We start from the raw sequence: 21,180 nt of genomic DNA on the forward strand, positions 1-21,180 counted from the left end.
ATGTTTGAAAGACTGAGTACTACTCAAAAAAATATGATATATTTGATATCATATATATACATACTTATATATATATGATATCAAATGCAAGCAATTTAAAATTTCAGGCAACTGTTTCAGTTACAGAGAAATGGCTATGAAATGGTAGTTTAATCTTGCAAAAGACAGATCATATTGGAAAGGATAGAAATACAATGTAGCTTGGGATATGATCAAGTTTGACCTTTTAGCACGTGCAACATATGCATGCATGCATTATATAATATAAATTCCTTTTTTAAAAGATTTATTTATTTATTATGTATACAGCATGTATGACTGCAGGCCAGAAGAGGGCGCCAGATCTCATTACAGGTGGTTGTGAGCCACCATGTGGTTGCTGGGAATTGAACTCAGGACCTCTGGAAGAACAGCCAGTGCTCTTAACCTCTGAGCCATCTCTCCAGCCCCTGTAATATAAATTCTTATTGGAACGTAGCATGGGCTCACCAAAAGTCAGAGTTATGAAAATGAAGGAAAGAGCCACAACCTAGGAGGAAAATGTTTTCTAAAAATTCTGTCAAAGAACTTGTAACAAGTATACATAACGAATTTCTTCTGGGTCTGAGGAGGTGGCTCAGTGGGCAAAGTGCTGGCTGTAAGAATATGAGGACTTGAGTTTGTACCCCTAGCACCCACGGAAAGCTAGTCTCAGCAGTGGTCCACAAGCCCACGGCTAGGTGGCAGAGAGCAACACATCCTCCCACCCAGTCTAGCCAAACTGGTGAGCTATGTCTTAAAACGTAAGGTGGAGAGTGACCGAAAACACGTGACATCCACCAGTGGCCTCCACATGCCAAGCACAATGTCTACCCACACACATATGCACACATGCTTATACCACCCCACCCCACCCCACAAATTTCTTCAACATCTTTGAAAAATTAAATCAATTTAAAAAAAAATGGAAAGTGTAGAGTAGCCAAAAAGCAAATGAGAAAGATTTTCATTTGTCATGGGAAAATGCAAATCTCAACTATGGTCTATGTGTCTTATCTACTAGGAAAGCTAAATTAAAGACAAAACCCAGCTCTGCATTGGGAGTACAGTCTTTCATCCCTTGTTAGAACATGAAATAGATGCAACTTTGGTAAAAGGTGTGGGAGTACCTTTAAAGAACCAATTGTTTTCCTCAGTATTAGTAATCAAACCCAGGGCCCCGCACAGGCTCAACTAGGGTGCTCTTACTGAGTTATATCTTTATTTTTTGGGCATGGGGAGGGGACGAAACAAAACAAAAAACACTAAACACATTTTGTTCTTGAAATTTGTTGGGCAAATGTAAAAAAATTCAGATTTGGAAAAAAAGAATGATCACATGAATTTACATATAAAGAAAATCCCAACGACTCCATGAAAAAGAAAGATTAAGAACTTCATGGGGGCCAACAAGATGGCACAGAAGACAAGGGTGATAATGGCTTAGAAGATGAGAGTGAAGTTTGACCCCTGGAACCCACATGGTAGGAAAGGATTGGCTAAAGTTGCCCTCTGGCCTCCACACACACACACCATGGCACTTGTATACTCTCCTGCCAATAAGTGAATAGTTTTGAAAGGATTGTATGAGCCCATAAATGAGTTCAGCAAGGTGCAGGCTTTGAGATGTCCATAGCCATCTTGAAAACTAAGAATCAAGTTGGTGACTGGGACTCACTTCACAATTTCAAGCCCTTTGCCCAAAAGACAGACCTATAACGTAATTTATAGTTGAGCGGTTTGGCTCTTTGGTTTTGTTTTTAAGATTTTAAGTGTGTAGTCTGAGTGTGGGTATGTGCACATGAGTACAGAACCCACAGAGCCCAGAGGCATTGGAAGGCCCTGCAGCTGGAATTACAGTACTTGGAGCTGCCCAATGTGGGTGCTGGGAACTGGACTCAGGTCCACCGAAAGGGCAGTGCATATTAACTGATGAGCCATCTCTCAGCCTCCTGGTGGACCATTTGTTGTCAAAGGTGCCAAGACAATGCAGTAGCAAGAGTATTCTGAACTGGCACTGCTGAGATACCTGGGCAGCCCATCCTGAAAGGAACCAGCTCTATGTTATCCCACAAAGCTAATTCAAAATGGACTGTACAGCTCCAGGGAGAGGGTGAGACCACAGAACACTCAAAAGAAGGCAGAATAAACCTCCAGGAATTCAGGCTAGACAAGGGATTTCCTGAAATCCCGCAGTATGATATCAGAAGACACCAAATGATGAGAATAAACTTCAGAAGGATATACTTTTCAAATACACCTTAAAAACATTTGAGGAAAGAGAGACTATTATGAATGGACACATAAATATGAAGGGTAAATATATAAATATGAGTTACAGTGTTCAGAGGGGAAGGAGGAGTAAGGAGCTAAGTTAAGGGCTTAAACAGTATCTGCGTGTTGCTCCTGGCTGGGGAGGGGGGAGGTACTCTGAAACAAATAGGGCATAATGTCAATATTTGATAGAAGAAGTAAAACAGTTTATGGTTTGGCAAATTACATTCTTAAAAGAACAATGTCTCCTTATCATGAGCCTTCACTGCCAACACAGCACAGGGCAAAAATGGAGGTGAACGAGATTGATGTAAGCCTGAATTGGTCCCCCAGGAAGTAGGGTGGAAATGGCTTTGAGACTAAACCCACAGCATCAGCCCCCTTATTCGACACTGCTTTGATTCAAAACTAGAGTTCAGAGTGCGAGCCCTTAGAACCATGACCAGAATTTTCCACTTGCTTGTATTCTATGCAAATAGCGGTGGCTTGTGTTTTTTCTCTCTATTCCTAAATTTGTTCTCATCCAATTTTCCCAAGCGAAGCCTCTCCCTTTTGTTGTTTTCTTTTCCCTAAATCTGTAATTCCTTTCGAGCAGCTATGAAGCATTTTTTTTTCCTTTGCCCGAGTCTCAAGCAGCACATGTCTTTAGTCGGGTCGTCACTGTTAGCCTGGGTGGTGTGCCTGCATCATCTCCCTTGTCCCGAGGGTAGAATCAGCCTCCAGGTTCTGACAGGCTATGGCTGTGATGAGAAAGAGGCACACTGACTCAGGACCACGGGCTACTGCGTCCAAATGATTTAAACGGGGAAGAAGTTCAGGAAGGGAGAGGGCTGAGGGAGTAACAGCCGCTAAATGTTCAGTGCTAGAGCTGGCCAGTCCTGCAGCCGAGCGGACTTTCTGGCTTTGGCACCCAGCTCTTCTGTCTCAGAGCCTCATAGGCTGCTCGCTTAAATCACCAGGGACACAACGGGGAGTGGGGAGGGGGGGGTTCATCCTCCTTTTTTTAAAAAATTATTTTTAAGAATTACTAATATAAGCTGGATAAGTAACTATTTTCTATAGATCTTAGTCCCTGGCTCCTGATCAAGAAGAGAAGCCTAGACGTTGTTTTGCTTGTTTTCTTTTCCTTATTTAATTTGTATTACTTTTTAATATTTTTAGATTTATATATAATCATCTATCCCTTCCTTTTCCTCCCTCCAAACCCTTCCATATACCAATCCTTGCCCTTTTTCAAATCATGGGCTCTTTTTTCACTTAATTGTTGTTACATATTCCTGTTAGGTCCAAAGTGGCCCCTGACCCCCCCCCCCCCCCCCCCAATGACAGTGACATTGACAATGTTGTCAATGACCGTCTGGGCTCAGCTGTTTCTATGGAAACAGAAGGATTGCTAGTGGAAAAACAAGAGCCCAAATTCAGCAGCATTGCTCAGAAACTTGTGAAGTGGGCTTCTGATTGTCAGGAAGAGCCGTTAGTCCCCTTACCTGCCTCTACAGCCTAGAGCCGCCACCGTCTCTAGGAACACATACCTCTAATACGCGTCAAAGTCCCCATGCCAGCTCCCGGGCTCTTCTGGCCCACAGCCCCCTGCCTCCAACTTCTCTAACTTCCAGTTCTTGCTTACTTCCTGGCTTTCCTCCTGATGCAAACACACCCCTCTAGACACCTGTTGCTATTCTCTCTGCCCACCCCCGTTAAAATTCCCAACAAACCTTTCTTTCTTTCCACCCATGGAGTGGTCCAGCTCGATGGCTTTACTCTCCCCTTGCTAGCAATTACTTGGATGTGTGTTTTCGGTGCGGATCATTTGGTATCGAGTAACCAGTTGGTGAGCTCTTCCCTGGGATCCCACTCTCAGCACTCCTTATTTGCCTGTAGTTCTTTGTGTAGGGCTGAGGCCTCATGGGCTTTCCCTAGGCTACTTTGGCTTGTCTATTGTTGTCCTTGTCCTTGTTTGTGAGATTATATGAGTGAAGTTTCTCACACTCCTAAGAGAAACTATCTCACAGCAAACTCCCTGTTCCCCAGGCTCTCACCATCTTCCTGCCATTTTATTAGTGAACTACAGAAGAGAATGGTCCCGCCATCTTTATTTATCAATAAAGATACTGATCACCTCCCAAAAAATCACATACATGCATACTGTACCCACATCATTTTCACCCCCAAACAACAGTACCAGATGTCATTACTGAGCATCTTCCATAGGTAGGCAGTGTTTTACAATAGCATGAAAGGCAGGTTTGTTACACTGCTAATCCTCTGTGGGAAAGGAAATCTCATCTCCCCTGTGCCAACAGGACATAAGACAAAGGAAAGAAACAATATGTACAAACACATACTGTTGAAGAGGCCAAGCCAGAGTCACACTAGCTGTGGCTCTCAGCAAAGCCACACCATTCAACACATGTTAGTTACTTCCTCTCTTTCTATGGGTTGCAGGATATTGGGTTGTTCTTCCCCACAATCCACTGGGCAAAGTAGGGTGTTATTTGAGTCCTCAAAAACCAATCTGATTTTTGGAGCATGATACTGATAAGACAAACACACACACATACATTTTTTATAGATTTATATATGTATTGGGGGGGGGGCAAAGACGGCTAACAGTTGTTAATCCAGAAGACTGCTCAAACATTGCCCATATAGCCATGTACCCCAGCAGTAAAGCCCCTCCTGAGGGATAGAACTATACCTGAATAGGGTCCTGTGTCAGTCTCATGGGCCCGATGCGTACCTCCGCAGAAGACACCTGCTAAATAAAGGACAACACATGAGAAGTGTCACGTCTTCAGAGTAGAGATTGCTAAATCATCCCTCACACAGTAGACTATATTATGCCATTTCATAAATGATGGACGAACCTAATTCACGGACCTGGAGACAATTTAGGAAGCATCCTATACAATCCTTTCCCACCCACATATGTGAATCTGTATGCACTGGGAATATCCATAAGACTGTATCTCCTGTGGTAAGTGGCAGGAGTTTGGAGTATTTTTACTTCAGGCCCAAGACTTTTATAATAAGTATAAGCTGTTTTATTTGGAGAAAACAATTAGATGATTAATAACTGAGCACCTACTGTATACTAGGAGCACCCTTATTATAACCATACTATCTACTCTACCTACTGATATCCTGAAATTCCAAGAGTGGAATGTGCTAGAGCAGTCTACTGATTAAGAGCTGCCTCTCCACTCACAACTTCTTCTTTAGGCTTTAGCATGAGGAATAAACAGCTCATTCTTACCATGGAAACTGCCTCCATCTCAGTGGTATTTCTTCAAGAGGACACAGGGTACCACACCAGGGCCACAAAAGGCTAACCTTTGCTCAGGCTCCTTGGGCAAGACTGCAACTCTCAGTTGCTCACTAGCCCACACTACCTACTTGCCCTTGGCTGCAGTGGAGAGCAAATACCTATTTGCCTTTACTTTTAATCACTTTACTTGGATTTCTAAATGTGACTTTTCTCTGAATGAATTTGGCTGAAGGTCTGGACCTCATCTTCAAGGATCCAACTTTTTTTTTTTTTCTCTAGGTGGTTACAGTGACTTGCCACTTGGAAGGTTATCCTGCCTGAAACATACCATGATGGCCTCTGTCTGTCTGTCTGAAGAAGCATCATCAGCAAACAGTATGTGACCAGGGTCATGGCAATGACCCTGAGCCAGGCTTGATCCATTAAAAAAAAAAACAACAAGAAAAGTCCAGCTTCCTGGGCTGGGGATGTGGTCAGTTGGTTGACAGCTGGGACACATGAGGACAAATAGGCACAGCAATATAGGGTTGTTCTCAGCCACCTCAGTTTGAAACCAGCCTGGGGTACATGGGATCCTGCCTCAAAACCCAAAACCAAACAACAACTCCAAAGTAGGATTGTAAATTCTACTTTGGAAGATCCAAACTATTTCCCTTCCCCTTTCTTCCTCCTCCCCATCCTTAACTCTGGTCACTCAAGCTGTAGTCCCCTCCAATGTGCCCCTATTCTTCTCTCTGTAGGGTGGATTTTCCACTTCACTTCAGATCTCGTTGTTAGGAAATAGGGCCAACAGAAACCCAAGACCCAAGAGATTCCTGGCAGGTAAAAGCCCCACAGCCTAAGGAGTCTGATCCCCAGAACTAAAATACAGGTAGAAGAAGATAACTCCTTATACAAAGTTGTCCTCAGACCTCTACATGTGTTCTGCGGCATGCACCACGAGTGCAGGCACATACACATATACCAAATAAATCAAAATTTAAATGTAAGAGAAATAAAGCATCAAAGGAATAAAATAAAAAGGGTTTGCTTTGGGAGGCTAAGAGTCTGGGGTAGGATGCCTGCAGGAAGAACTCAAGCTGCCCCGACCAAAAGAGAATTTGCCTGTTTGACGCATTGCCTCATATCCTTTGGCAAGTCCCCATCAGACACATGATGTGTAACTCTGCTAATCTCCCTCAGTGGTAGGAGGCAGCTAGTTTAAAATCCACCAGGAAGCTGGGCAGTGGTGGTGCACACCTTTAATCCCAGCACATGCGTGGGAGGCAGAGCCAGGAGGATCTCTGTGAATTGGAGGCCAGCCTGGTCTACAGAGTGCATTCCAGGACAGCCAACGCTACATAGAGAAACCCTGGCTCGAAAAACAAAACAAAATCCACCAGGAGACACTATGACGATCATGAACATACCCTACCTCTCTGTCCCAGGCATTGTGCTAAGGTGTGGCCTTAACAGGAGACCAAGCAATGGCCATTGATGGACAGCACCATCTTAACAGTGATACTCATTCTAGAAGATACTACCTTCCTGCCCCAAGACAAGAGAGACCATAGATTTCTCATACAGCCACAATGGTCCCCAGCCACAGCTACACTTTGGCCTCTGCCTAGGCCAACTTGGCAGAAGCCAGTCTTTGAATCTCAGTAAGAGGAATGCAGAGCCAGGTCCTGTCCCAGGTTCCTAACTGTCCCCTACTTATCTCCTTCCATCTCCTTGTCCATGTGTGCCCCCCCTCTACCACCTACGACTGTTACTCCAGCTTGGGTGCCTCAGTTTACCAACTCCTCTAGCCCTGACACATACTTTGCTTCATGTCTCTTGTCTTGTCCTTTCCTTCTCAGGCTATGCTCTGGGTCATCTGACCTTGGCTTCAGTATCCACAGAGGTCAGCTGTCTCAACGGAACCTGACTCTTCAGGATGGCCCGGGCAGTGAACAGCAAAGGATAGCTGTAGTACTTTGCAAAGCTCGGTTTCAAAATTCATCAACTCATCACACAAATACACAGATGCCTGTGTGGCCAAGCCAAGATTCTACTTCAGAGGGTGAACTTTGAGTGACTGAAGATGCCTAGGTATGCAAGTTGGCTCTTCCTGCAGGAACTGAGCACCTCTGCCAGGGTCAGAGAAGCCCAACATGGGAGGAGGCCATAGACCACAAAATCTTATTGCTCAGAAAGAGGGAAGGATGGGGACAGAGGGTGATGAGATAAAATTCTAGGCCATGTCAACCACACGGCTTCCTCAGTCACCTAATTAGTACAGTGTATGCTTAATCACACTGTACAACATTTGCCATGCCATACATTTGTGTGTATGCCTGTGTGTGTAAATGAGACTACACCTATAACTACATGCTTGTCGGCAGGGCCATCCACTCCCCTTCAGATGAGCTAGTTCTCTAGGGTAGATAATAAAGAGCCCCACTTTTAGTATTTGCTGATTTCACCAATGGCCATAGAGCTTGGCTATGCTGGCATAAAAAGAGAGACCCCGTGGCTCTGTGTCTGGGAATGCACCTGTCTATCCCACGAGAGTCGGTGAGTGGTGAGCTCCTTCAGTTTTTATTGATCTGCAAATATCCATTGCTTATTTCTATTTGCTAGTTTAGCTACATATAGAATTCCCCTTTACAATCTGAAGTTGAGATAGAAGAACTAATTCTGGTTTGGGGAGATTGAAGAAGCAGCATCCGTGAAGTCAGGCAAGCCATGAGGAACAGGAAGACGAGAGTAGGTTGAGGAGGAGAGTCTAGTCTAGTCACGGAAGAGCCTACGCACAGACAGGAAGGCAGAGGCGTGCCTGGGGGGAGGCACAGTGCTCAGAGCGGCTGTGTTACAGTGTATGAGGGGGAAATCTGGAGGTGATGGAGACCCCAGGGAGGAGCCTTTTCATTCTGGAGGCAATGGTCCCCATAGTGTAGGATTCTGAGTTACCATGATTGTATTTGTGAGCAGAGAAACCAAGCTTGCCCACTTCCTGAACAGGCAAGAGCAGAGATTTAACAACAACAAAATGACACAGGGCAAGATATTCCCCTGAGTGGGAACTAGTGAAAGGGAAAAATTTGTCACAGTGACCAGACAAAATGCCGGGAGGAAGACACGGCTCGACTTCCCGTCAACAGGCACGAGCTCCAGCACGTTGCCGACTAGTGCAGCATGGGCGTGCAAGAGAAAGAGCAGCTGCTTGGGCTTGCTGATCCACCTATCAGGGGCTACCTTCTCTGGTACTGATTGCCACATCCCTCACTGGTTTCTGCTCCTGGAAACTTGCTGAGTAACTTGGCATTGACATTTTTTTTAATTTCATTTTTTATTTAAGAATTTTATTCGTTTTTACATACCAACCATAGATCCCCCTCTCATCCCTCCTCCTGCTCTCCCCACCAACCTTCCCCCTCCCATTCGCTCCTCTGAAAGGTTAAGGCCTCCCATGGGGAGTCAGCCTGGTGCATTCAGCTGAGGTAGGTCCAAGCCCCTGCCCCCGGCAGCAGGGCTGAGCAAGGTATCCCACCATAGGTAATAGGCTCCAAAAAGCCAGCTCATTGGCATCAATGTTTACAACTGTCCTCAAACCAGAAGGAAGCTAAGATTCAGGGACGGAAGCCCTTCCCCACCTCCCAGGCTCAGCGGCTTCTCTTCCTCTTGTTCTGCTCTTCTTTTGGCCCTGATGTTAAACAGCACTTAATCCTCTCAAGACGCCCTCAGAACACCACCAGCCCTCATATCAACTTGGTTGTGTTGCTTCTGTGTTTTGAATGGACCCCATCCACCCTGCAGCTTCCAGGTAGAGAGGCCCCAGCACTAAAAGCATGCCGTGACATCACGTGAGCCTGGGAAGCCTTATTCCAACTTGGGAACCCTATTGCACCTTGCATACCTCCTTTAGATAACTGTGTCCATCACCTCCAGACACCATCTACTTCCTTTCATTTCCTCAACCATGGCCTACCTGTTGGCTCTGCCATCACACTGGCCTCTAGCACTCTGCTGACTGTCTGCTCTCCAGCACTTCCTGGCACCTCTGAAACCCTGCACACTTCAGAGCCCGAGAGGTCAACGGGAGGCTCTTGATCCCATTCCCTTCCCAATTCTATCTCTGTCCTTGACCTTCTGCATCTGCCCTTTATATAAGAAACCTCCAGGGAGACTTTTTAAATGAATCAACTCCTGATTCCAACTCTACAGGAAGAGAGTCCAAAGACAGTGCCCTAACAACAGTACGTCTTATCTCTGTGAGTGCAGGAGGTTAAGAGGTTTGAGTCTCCTCTGCTGAGCAGACGTGTCAGTCATGGAGCTCCCTTCCATGCCTTCTCCCACAGATTCTAGTACGTGTACCAATAGGTACAGTGTGGAAGCCCCAAAGCCCACCCAACACTCAGCTGTTGGACCTGTACGCAGGCACTCTTCCAAAGCACAGGTTGTTTACTATCAGGCAAGAGGAAGATACCTGGGGAATTATCCATGCAAAACAATACCCCAAATTATAACAAAGAGCAATACAAGTTCTTTAAAGTCCATAGTTTCTTACAAATGTATAGGAGGAAGATGAATAAAAATCAAAGATGATAGGCAATATTCTTGTTTTAGGTTCTGATGCTTCAGGTGTTATATTAATTTCACAGTATGTTTTATCACATGGATGTAAATATGGAAATATTATCTCATCAAAAGACATAGTCATTAAAAAGAAGATTAACCAATTTGACTTTAAAATTATAACTTCTGTTCACCAAAAAAGAAAGACAAAAGGGGCATAGTCCATGGAGAGATAAAACCTACAATACAGAAAATCAACAAATATTAGTAACTAGAATATATATTTAAAAGTTTTTAAAACATCAACAAAAAGACAAACAAGAATATCAGACAAAGGATTTGAAAGAAAATCTCACAAGAATGGAAATACAAGTATAAAGAGGTGTTTGCCTTGTTAGCACACAGGTAAAGTAAAGATTTTAAACTACAATGTAATATAACTTTATACCCAAACATTTCAATATATAGACTAGTTAAGATGCCAAACTAGCTCACAGGGAGGTGGCAGACCCCACAGTGATGCTTGCATGTTGTTGGGAGATGTGTAAACTGGTTCTGACTCTGTGACAAAGCAGTTCGGGGGTTTCTAGTGAAGACTAAGACGTGCTCATTCTAGAACTCAGGCTTCTATGGCAGTCTTCTAGGGGACATGAAGGTATTTACAAGATCGTTAGAATCCCCATTAGCCATAAAAACATTTACAAACATCCTGATTCACAATCCATTAACATCTATCAGTAGGTAAACCTGAAGAAAAAGAAAGGATACTGCACAGCTATTAAAATAAACCGACCTCGACGACCAAGCCAAAACGAACAAAGCACACAAGCAAACACTGAGCTAAAAGATGGCAACAACAGGATAGTTTTGAAAGAGTAAATACTTTAGAATACCACCTAGATCAAATGTCCAAACATTTAAAACAACAGCAAGGAAAGCTTAAGACTCCATTGTGATGATTCAAATCAATGCCGACACGTTCTCAGTGGAGGCTGGTGATTCTACAGGAAGACAAGGGAGGGGAAAGGTATGTCTTCATACAGGGGCATTTCAAATATATAAATTTAAAGATCTATTTTTAAATCAGTGGGTAGTAAGTTCTCAGCTAATCAACTATATACTTTCTGATGACATAGCTTAAACATTATAAAGTAAAATATGCTACATCTTGTAGAGCTCAACCTAACTAGATAGGCTAACATTAACTATTAGACAACATATAAAGATTCTACACATACCATTCTGCTTCCCAGTCGAGCCTTTTTTGATAAAAATAAGATACTATTTTAAGAATACAGATAGTTTCTCTGAAACTTGGTCATATAAATTAATAGAAAAGTGGGCCGAGATTCCAGGGCCTTGCTAGAGATGTGTGACTGTTCTGTGCCTCCATAAGGTGGGAGGGGGCTGATGATTCTCCATTGTGCATCATCTCATGGCATGATTACAGCAATCCCATCATAGGCCCCTTTGCATAGCGGAAGTGAACACCTCACCCCAAGGGGTGTAGCTGAGATAGAAGCCCAGGCTTGTCTTAGTGGGAAGACTGTGCTCCTGGTTGTGGGTTTACTTATATTTCAGTTTGTTCCAGAATGATCCAGATGATGAAGGTATACATACAAAATATTGGCTGAGAAATACTGAGTTTGGGGAACTCAGCTCAAGCTGTTCAGTACAGATGTTGGCCACTAAGAGCACACCCATGAGATCAAGCTGCCAGGGCAAAGGAGGGGAGGATGGTGCCAGCCACACCATGTCACCTCTCCATTCCCCACCATCTCTGTGGTAGAAGAGGCTGTGTTTTAAGAAATGGACTCATTGCTGCTGGTGAGTCTTGGCAAGTGATGGGAGAAGAGGATGTTATAACCCCCCACTCTCCACCTAGAAAATCTTATCAGTGCTAGGGCAATAGATACACACCGAGGTCACCTTGGCCGAACATCAGAAACTTGGCCAGCATGATCTGATGGAGGAGCCATTTCCCACATGAATATCCAAAAAATAAAATATTCATATAGTACAGCTATGCTATCTGCTGCATGAGAAAAGAAGTCAGCTTGATATTGATAATGCATTAGATTAAAATAAAAGTCTAGATTATAACCCATAAATGACAAATGCCTAATGGAGGCCAGCACAAGAGCCTTAGAGAGTTAACTTCTAAGGAAGAAATGTAGACCCAGCTGCACTGTGATGTGTCAGAAAACTGCCCATCATACACACATCTTCAGCATCAAGGCACCAAGCACCCATCCATGCAACATTTCTCACGCTGAGTCCCTAGGCTGAGTGTGAAGTCAGACCTATCCTAAGATACTAATGACCAAGCTCAGGGTCTAGCCTGGAGAGCAGAGGAAGTTGAAGGCAATGGCCAAAATGTGACATCTCTCAACCAACTTCCTTCCTTTTATTAGGACACTGTTGCTAATAGACACGGCTTGATGACTTCAAGCTTGTAACGTTACCCTGTGTATCAGAGAACACACGAAGAATGGCCCACTTCTGATTACTTGAGATCCAATTACTTGACTATGGAAAAACTCAACATTAGTTTCTGGTTTTCATCTGTCCTGTCATCCACCATTGACACTTTCCTTTCTCCCGAGCCCTAACTGAAGTGGGGAGAGGCTGGAAGGGAAGAAATTCAAATCAGTCCATCTTTATCCATGGTCAGCAGTTCTTATAAACAGAGTTGATGGGCAAGGAAAGAAACCATCTGCTAAAAATGAGCTTTGAGATTTCCTGTGGATTTCAATTACCCATGCTGCCTCTGTCCTCATTGTTATCATTGATAAGTTAGAGCTGCCTTGGAGAGCCAAGAGTGAAGTGTCTTCCATGCCTGGCTGCAAGATAACCTCACAGGAAGGGCTTGATGACCCTGAAGCAACACTGGACTTTGGGTCACATCTGGTTCCCCACCCAGAATCCAACCATACTTCCTTTCTCACTCATGCAAGGATGAACCATAACCATCAGCCAGTCCATGTAGACACCAGGGGGTGATGAATGCGTGTAGAGTGCTGGTTCCCATGGAAAGATTAATTTATTGAAATGAATCCTATATTTAAAATAACTCTTGTGAAATCATCTGCAAAATGCAAATGCCCACTTTTTTGAAAAGTATTTTTTTCTTGCTTAGCCAAAATAATCACATTTTCAAGCATTTACAGACACATCCTAAAGATTGAAAACCTAAGTGAACATCTAAATCCCCAATAACTGTGGAAACTTAGCAAAAATGATAGAAGCCCCCCAAATCTGCAGGAATTCTCCTGGGAAGGTACCCAGGGATAAAACCCCAGTTTGCAGGACTCTCCTTTGGCTAACACAGAGGAAAGACAATTCCCCATCATGCCTTGTAGTGTGACTCAAATGAGACAATTCCCATTATCTTACTGCTTCCTTACAGTATTTTAAGAGGTAGGGAGGAGGATGTGGGGATGTCACCAACAAAGCAGACTATTTACAGACAATGCTGGCACTAAGGAAGGGCTCCAGTGACAGTACATCCCCGCCTACCATAATCTTGAAGATCTGGAAATGGGGTACAGAATGAATGTACTCATTGACAGAGAACAAACTCTTTAGCTCCCAAAGTACAGCAGAGGAGTAAGTGAGTCCCAAAAGACCATTTTATGTTTGACCAAAGTACATTACTCTTTTAAAATGGTTCCAGTTTGCAGCCAATCGTGCTTGGATCCATTGAATCACTTGGCAGGAAAACAGGTTGGCTATGTGCCTTTGTCTGGGCCAGCAGGGAGGGCCAGGCTTCCTTTTGTTCCTGCTCACAAGTTCTGCCCACCTGCTCATTCCCATGTGCCTGGGGTTCCACCTGTCTGTACAGACAGCATTAAAATGCCTTCTTCAGAGAGAGACCAGGCTCTGTGCCAGTGCCAAGTTCTGATCATGCTCCAGCATCCAGGAACTTGGCCTCACATCTCTTGGATTTGACACTGAGAACACCCCAGGCCTATGCTACCACACATGTGAACTGCTGACTTAATCAGAATGTCTTATGAACTACTTGTTCACAACTGCTATGTTCTGATCCCCTGGCAATATCATAGGCAGGTTGCAGGTAGCCACTAGGGGAAGAAACTTGGGCTTTTCTAGGCAAATAAAGGCACAGCATTGTTAGGCTGGCAGCTAGATGATTGTTATGATGGCGATGTGAACAGACCACTGAACCAGGACAGAAGGACAGAGATCAGAAAGGAGCTACAGCATGCCTCCTCTCAAAGGGCACTTCTTGAATTCACAGCATCAACACTATGGATCTTATAAAGTTATTTACTTCACAGGCCTCACTCCAGGTGGACTGGATTGGAATCTTGGGGTGAGAACAGATCAGCTTTTCAGGCAACTGCAGTTTGAGGAGTGCTGGTATACACAGGTGTAGACTGCTTACAAGCGAGATCAGCATGGGGGCTGGGGAGTATAAAAACGGGGGTGTATTGGAACAGACAGTGTCATCACATCAATGAGACATGTTTGGCAAGGGAGGGGAGAGAGTGGAGGTCAAGGCTGCTAGCTTCAATGACAGTATAGGGTGATAGACAATATAGGGGACATGGCAGGCTTATGGGACAATATGAGTTAAGTGCTGGACATGGTAGGTTTGAGATACCTCTGGGCCACCCACAAGACAATGAGTGAATGGTCAGGGACTGCAATGCCAGCATGCAAGAGACACAGCTACAACCCTGTCTTCACCAGGGTCAGAGGGCTGAGGAGCGGCCAAGCAGTAAGTGCACACACTGGTTGGAAGGAAAAGGAAGCCATTTTGAAGCCACAGGGCGAAGATACTAGAGTTCTGTCCTGTAACTAAGAGTATCTACCTACATACTTCTTCACAAGGAATGAATCGATGATGATTGTCTCCAGAAATGGATGGCCAAGATGTCATTTTCATAAATTTCAACACTTACGGAAAACTCTTTTATCACCATCCATTTCCTCCTCCATCTTCTCAAGGGACATTGACTTTTGTCATAATCTTTGTGGTTCTGAAGATGTGGATACTTGTAAGTATGGCTAAGCATTCCATTCCCCTGGGTATGGCTATCAGTTAGGACTCGTCAGATGACTTGGGAATCTATACTTACTGCTTCTCAAAGAAGTTATGTAGCCAGGTTGCCGCTCATGACTTGATACCACGTGAGGATGAAAAGCAGGTGGCGAACTGGAAAGAGCCCCACGCCCTCTGCAATGTTATCAAGTCACCACATCAAGCCTTGCTAGGAACTATAGTCCCCTCTGGACCTTTCAACTCAGCAAGCCGATACATTTCCTGTTTCTTTTATTTTCTTCTCATTAGCTTAAAACAGAATCCCAATGAAACAAACCAATCCCCTTGTTAGCAACAGAAAGAGCGCCAATGATATGCGTCTCCAGAGTGGAGAATGGACCACAAGTCCCCTAGGTGGAGAACAGACCACACAAACTCTTGCTGCATTGGCATGTGGCTCCCTAAATCTGAAACAACCACAACTCAAATGACCAGAGCCTGTGGTGACCCCTGAGCAGTGAGTCCAAGAAAGTCAGGAGTCTGAACAGAGGCAGCAACATCTGACATTCCAACCAGCTTCCCCAGGCCAGGCTCCAGTCAGGTGGCTGTGAAAAGACACACTAAGAAAGAAACCGTGGATGCTCATTCGAGTGGCTGATTCGTGGTTTTATACTTGAATGTCAGCTTGGCTAGAGACAGAATCATGGCATCACTTTCTTCCGTAACACCATGAACATTGACTCTATGACTGTGGTCTGTTTCATACACACACACACACACACACACATACACACACACACACACACACAAATGTGGACTATTACAGCCTTGCTGTCATGGTCTGATGTCAATCTAGTTTTCTTTCCCTTATGAATTACTTGGTCTTCTTGATGGGTTCCCAAATGATTTCTTTTCTTTATGGTACAATTGTTTTACTTGACTATATGCTAATATTGCTCACACTATTTTTTTTTTTTGCTGGTTAACAATGTGATTTGTTTGTTTTCAGAAACCTCACTACTTAATACATGCACACATGTGCTGTATATGGGATCCACCAAAAAACAAAACAAAACAAAACAAAAAACAAAACAGTAGATATTCTCTACTTATAGAAATACTTTCTGCAGTCGCTCATTATGTGGCTCTCCTCAACAATATTCCTACCTATCCTCTTAAGCCCTTTTCAAATCATCCTCTTCTTCTTTTCCCACTTCTATTTACCACACAGTACTTTCTTTTGCAAATAGACTATCTTTAATCAATTTTTTGACAATTTCACACATGTAAACAATGCATCCTGACCATATCCACCTTCCTTTACCCTCTCCTACTCCCCCATACACCCAACACACCCCTCCTCCTGTCATATCCTCTCTCTCTCTCTCTCTCTCTCTCTCTCTCTCTCTCTCTTTTTTGATACCCAGTGATTCCAATTAGTGCTACCTATTGGGATATTGAATGACTAGTTTTATTGTCTTGGTCTTGTTCCAGTCAGTGAGTTCTTGACCATACAGTGCGTTCCACAGAGTGTATATTCATGCTTGTATTTCTTCCAGTTAGATCTTCATTGCTTGCAGGGGACCAGTCCCCACTTTTATGACCAGGGTACTCTTGAGCAGGGAGAATTGGGAAATATTTAGATAGAAAGAGATACCTAGACAATGAGAGGAAAGACAGAAACACAGGATAGCCTCGGGAGGGCCTGGGTCAAAGCAGAGCCCTTCTGTCTCTGCTAAAGGGCTTTTAAAGGAATGCCAAGGGGAGCAAAAGACCTCCCCCCAGCACAGCCAAGTGTAGAACATTCCCAACACCTGGTAACCAGGCACATGGTCAAGCCATCTCCTAATGCAGCCCTGCTGGGTAAAGCAAGCTCAGATCTCACTAGGAACCTCTATAGGCTCCCACAATTTCTTTTAAAATTTTTTTAAAAGTTTTTAAATTTCCACCTCTCTTAGTCATTCATATCTATTATCTACTCTGTGCCTTTCTCATTTGAATTCATCTTTTAAATTTATTGCTTTTAATCATTTCCCTAATTCCTTCTACATCATTTTGAAATGTTGAATTGCAGATTCTTGTCAGTTTTATTGGCATATTTTTCTCATGTCTTCACTGTCTACCAGTGGGCTCCTGTAAAAGCCCTGGTTCCCAGAGTAGCATTGAGCTCCCCCGGTGTGAGTGTCTGTTGCTGTTTGGATGGGTACTGAGAACAATGGTGTGGGTCCTCAGCTCTCAGGGCCATCTGCAGCCACTTTTCCCACCTTTTCTGCCAGGAGTGTGGCCCTGGTGGCTCATGTTTCTACATTTGTAGACATACTCTGATATTTAGTTTTACAAAAGACGCTGCTTATAAATTGTGTGCTTCATTTACATTATTGTTCTGTCTGTTTCTATGAATGTATATATAAAAATTATATAAGTATGACCCATGAAATTTAAAAAGTTGGGTTTTATTAAAATTAAAACTTTTTGGCTTCAAAGTCACCATGAAAAGAATGAAATGGAGTAATGTTTTCAATAATAACATTGAGATAACTGGTTAACTATGTAAAGAAAAAATTTAAATCAGTTCCATTATATACCCTGATTAGTTCTAAATAGATTAAAATTTTAATAGAAAATGCAATGATGTTTTAAAAATCACTATAGACAAATGCATCATTTAAGGACCCAGGCTTTTGCTAAAAATAATATTAAAATCAGAGATGGCTCAGTGGTTAAGAACATTTGCTGCTCAGTAATGAGGACCTGAGTTCAGATCCCAGTGCGCAAAAGGGGCTGAAGAGATGGCTCAGTGATTATGAGTACTTGCTGTTGCAAGGACACAGGTTTGGGTCCTAGCACCCACATGGTGGCTCACAACTACCTGTGATTCCAGTTCCAGGGGAATCTAATGCCCTCTTCTGGCCTCTACAGGCTCCTCCACACAGTGTAAACACACCCACGCAGGTGATGCACATGCAAATAAACAAATAATCTATTTTTTAAAAATCTAGAAATGGTGGATCACATCCATAATCTCAGCAGTTGGGATATGGGGAAGAGTGTGTGTTTCAGGTCAGTTTGAGACCCTGACTCCAAAACCAAACTAAATAAGAGCAAAGCAGAAAAATTAAAAGCTTAAGCTCAGAAAGAAAATACCATTAAAATTTAGTAATAAAAATATATTTAAAAGCATAATAAAAATAGAATATAACATAAACTGAGAACAAAACACAAGGAATGCATGGTATAAAAAGAACTGGTGCTCTTGTTCAAATTTTTAAGTTTCTAGTAAGATAAAAACAAACCTGGCAGTGGTGGCGCACGCCTTTAATCCCAGCACTAAGGAGGCAGAGCCAGGTGGATCCCTATGGGTTTGAGGCCAGCCTGGTCTACAGAGCGTGATCCAGGGCAGGTACCAAACTACACAGAGAAACCCTGTCTCAAAACACCAAAAAATAAATAAATAAAAACAAAAAAAGGTGAACATCCTAATTAAAAATAGATCAAGAAAGGGACAAGTGATTCACAAAAGCAGCACACGAACAGGCTATAGAAATTATGCAACAATACTCAGCCTTTCTAGCAATCCAGAAATGCAAATCAAAACAACTAGATTCTACCTTCTGCTCATCAAATTCCACAGACCACAGGTCCTGAGAAGAGTTCCAGGCCAGTGTTTCATTCCCTGTTGGAGGGAGAAGAGCACTGTCCCATGAACTCTAGATACACTCCACATACCTCCCTGGGCCTTCACAACCCAAACAGCTAAGAGCCTAAAATGTATGTGATAGTGTTTCAACTGGGCGTCTCCTCCAAGTTCTTCTTTTCACACATCTGTTATGATTATCGATCACATCATAATTTGGTCACTATAACCATACATTGTTGAGGGCAAGAGGACCCTTAAAGACAGATGCCGTGTCCACTCAACCCCACAGAGAGCCAATACATGATCAGCTGTGACGGGGTATTTTCCAGCACCTGATGCCAGGATCCATCTGCTGCAACCAACACTCACAGATACTTCTTGGTAAGTGGGTGTTTAATTTAATACATCGTTAAAACGCACAAGAGGCTCCTTGGTAAGTGGATGATTGCTTTGCTCCTTGGCTAAAATGTAGGTTCCTAATACATGAGCAGTCTGTAAATCCTTTCTCCCATGATACCTGCCCTAGAGAGAGGACAGATGTTGAGTCTGTGTAACTTACAAGAATTCCAGCACAGCAGGCAGTTAGTTGGTAAGTGACAGGCATTATGATGACGACTTCTCACTCATCCTTTTGGAAAACCCTTACTGAGCCCCACAGTGAACCAGAAATGAAACAGTGCCCGGCATTTGTTTCCTCCATCTCCTGGGCCATCCTAGCATATGCTCTTTCTCTAATCCATAACCCCAGCACAGTTGAGTCACTCACTAAACTAGAAAGGCCAGTTTCTAAATTAGCTAACATCACCTCACCCCAATACCACAGAAAATATGAGTTGCTCTAGGCCCTCTCTTTTACTATTGCAAAATGTTTTTCCAGACCTACGTAGGTATGGAATATGTGTAAGGTCACACACTAGTGGGGTGTGATTGAAGTCTCTGGGCAGACAGGGAAGTGCTTCTTTCCCATCCCCAGGCCTTTTGCAGAATGCAACCTTTGGTGCCCATGTCCTCTGCGAGGATGCTGACAATTGTGAATGCAGCTGCTGAGAAGCTGAACAGAGCCTCCACCTACCTCACACACGTGAAAGGATGTAACAAGTCTGTGGCTCCTCGGGGAGTGGGGGACATGGGGACATGTGAAGTGTTCAGTTGGGATACCAATGGAGGGCAACATGGAAACAGAATTGATTATGCAACAGAGCAGCCTTTACATAGGACAAGCTCTTCTTTGGTTCAAACTCACTGAATGAATTATTATCCCTGTCCTTCACCCAGCTGCCAACTAGAAGCAAACATGACATCTGTCTGAAGAAGCATGCCTCCCTCTTGTTTATCAATTTTTTTTTCTAAAAGTGTTCAATCTTTTGCTGAGCATTTAATATCTAGCACTCAATGCCTCCAGTTACAGTTGGAAAGGCCTTGACTAAAAGACAATGAGAACAAACTAAATAGACACATAGTGAGTAGACTTTGATTCTGGGATTGCTATATAAGAAGAAATTATTGTTACTATGTTCAGAGAATTTTTTAAAGATATAAAATGTTTGCAAAAATCTAGAAACTTTAAAAAAAAAAACAGCAGAAATTTTATCATTGAAACATACAATATCTGCCAGCAAGAACACAAAACCAGGAGGTAAACAGTTGGAATTTGAGTGTTCTATACGCCTATGTCTGGAGGAATAGTAGAGGTGCTTACATTGGGTTAGTAAGTTATGGGTGATTTTGTCTGGATGGAACTAGAAAATATCATCCTGAATGAGGTAACCCAGACTCAGAAGGACAAACATAGTATGTACTCACTCATAAGTGGATACTAGATGGGAGGGAAGGGATGGTCAGACTGCAACCCACAACTCCAGAGAGGCTGGCTGGCAGGGAGGGACACATGAGTAGCCCAGTGAAGGAGAGGTCGATAGGGTCTGCATGGGCGAACTGGGAGTGGGGGGGTGGCAGAGGACAAGGAGTGGGGGGATGGGGGCATGGGGAGGTGGGAGGATCAGGCTGAAGTAGGGACAGAGTGGGAGGGCAGGGAGGGATATGCCATGATAGATGAAGACATCATGGGAATGGGAGGCGGTGGGGTGCCAGGGAGGCTCTCAGGGATCCATGGGGATGATCCCACCAGGGAGTCCTGGCAGTGGTCTAGAGGGTGCCTGGACTGGTCTACTCTGGTGACCACCCTAACTAGTGAATACCCTAACTGCCATCATAGAGCTTTTGTCCAGTGACTGATGGAGGCAGATGCAGAGATCCGTGCTGAGCTCCAGGGGTCTGGTTGATGGGAGGGAAGGGGATTCTGCAGGCAGGGGACGTCGGGATCACACACTGGTAGAGGCCCGTGAACTGTGGACTGGTGGCTTGTTGAGCCCCCATGGGACTGGACTGGGCCCTCTGGATGTGGAGGACAGTTGTTTGGCTCGAACTGTTTAGGGG

The 21,180-nt window shown here is 43.8% G+C and overlaps 1 protein-coding gene across 7 annotated transcripts in view; it reads right to left on the reverse strand.

The window, feature by feature from the left end:
- The window catches only part of Pde8b (phosphodiesterase 8B), a 228,344-nt gene that overhangs the window by 87,433 nt on the left and 119,731 nt on the right, over window positions 1-21,180 (reverse strand). For 4 of the 7 annotated variants that reach the window (XM_036206739.1, XM_036206737.1, XM_036206735.1 and 1 more), the window contains exon 2: window positions 4,991-5,050. In XM_036206739.1, coding sequence (XP_036062632.1) covers window positions 4,991-5,050 — 60 coding nt within the window. The remainder of the gene's footprint in view (window positions 1-4,990; window positions 5,051-21,180) is intronic. The other 3 variants (XM_036206740.1, XM_036206738.1, XM_036206734.1) reach the window with 1 other exon arrangement.

This window comes from Onychomys torridus, chromosome 15 (genome assembly GCF_903995425.1).
Source record: "Onychomys torridus chromosome 15, mOncTor1.1, whole genome shotgun sequence".
Taxonomy (NCBI): domain Eukaryota; kingdom Metazoa; phylum Chordata; class Mammalia; order Rodentia; family Cricetidae; genus Onychomys; species Onychomys torridus.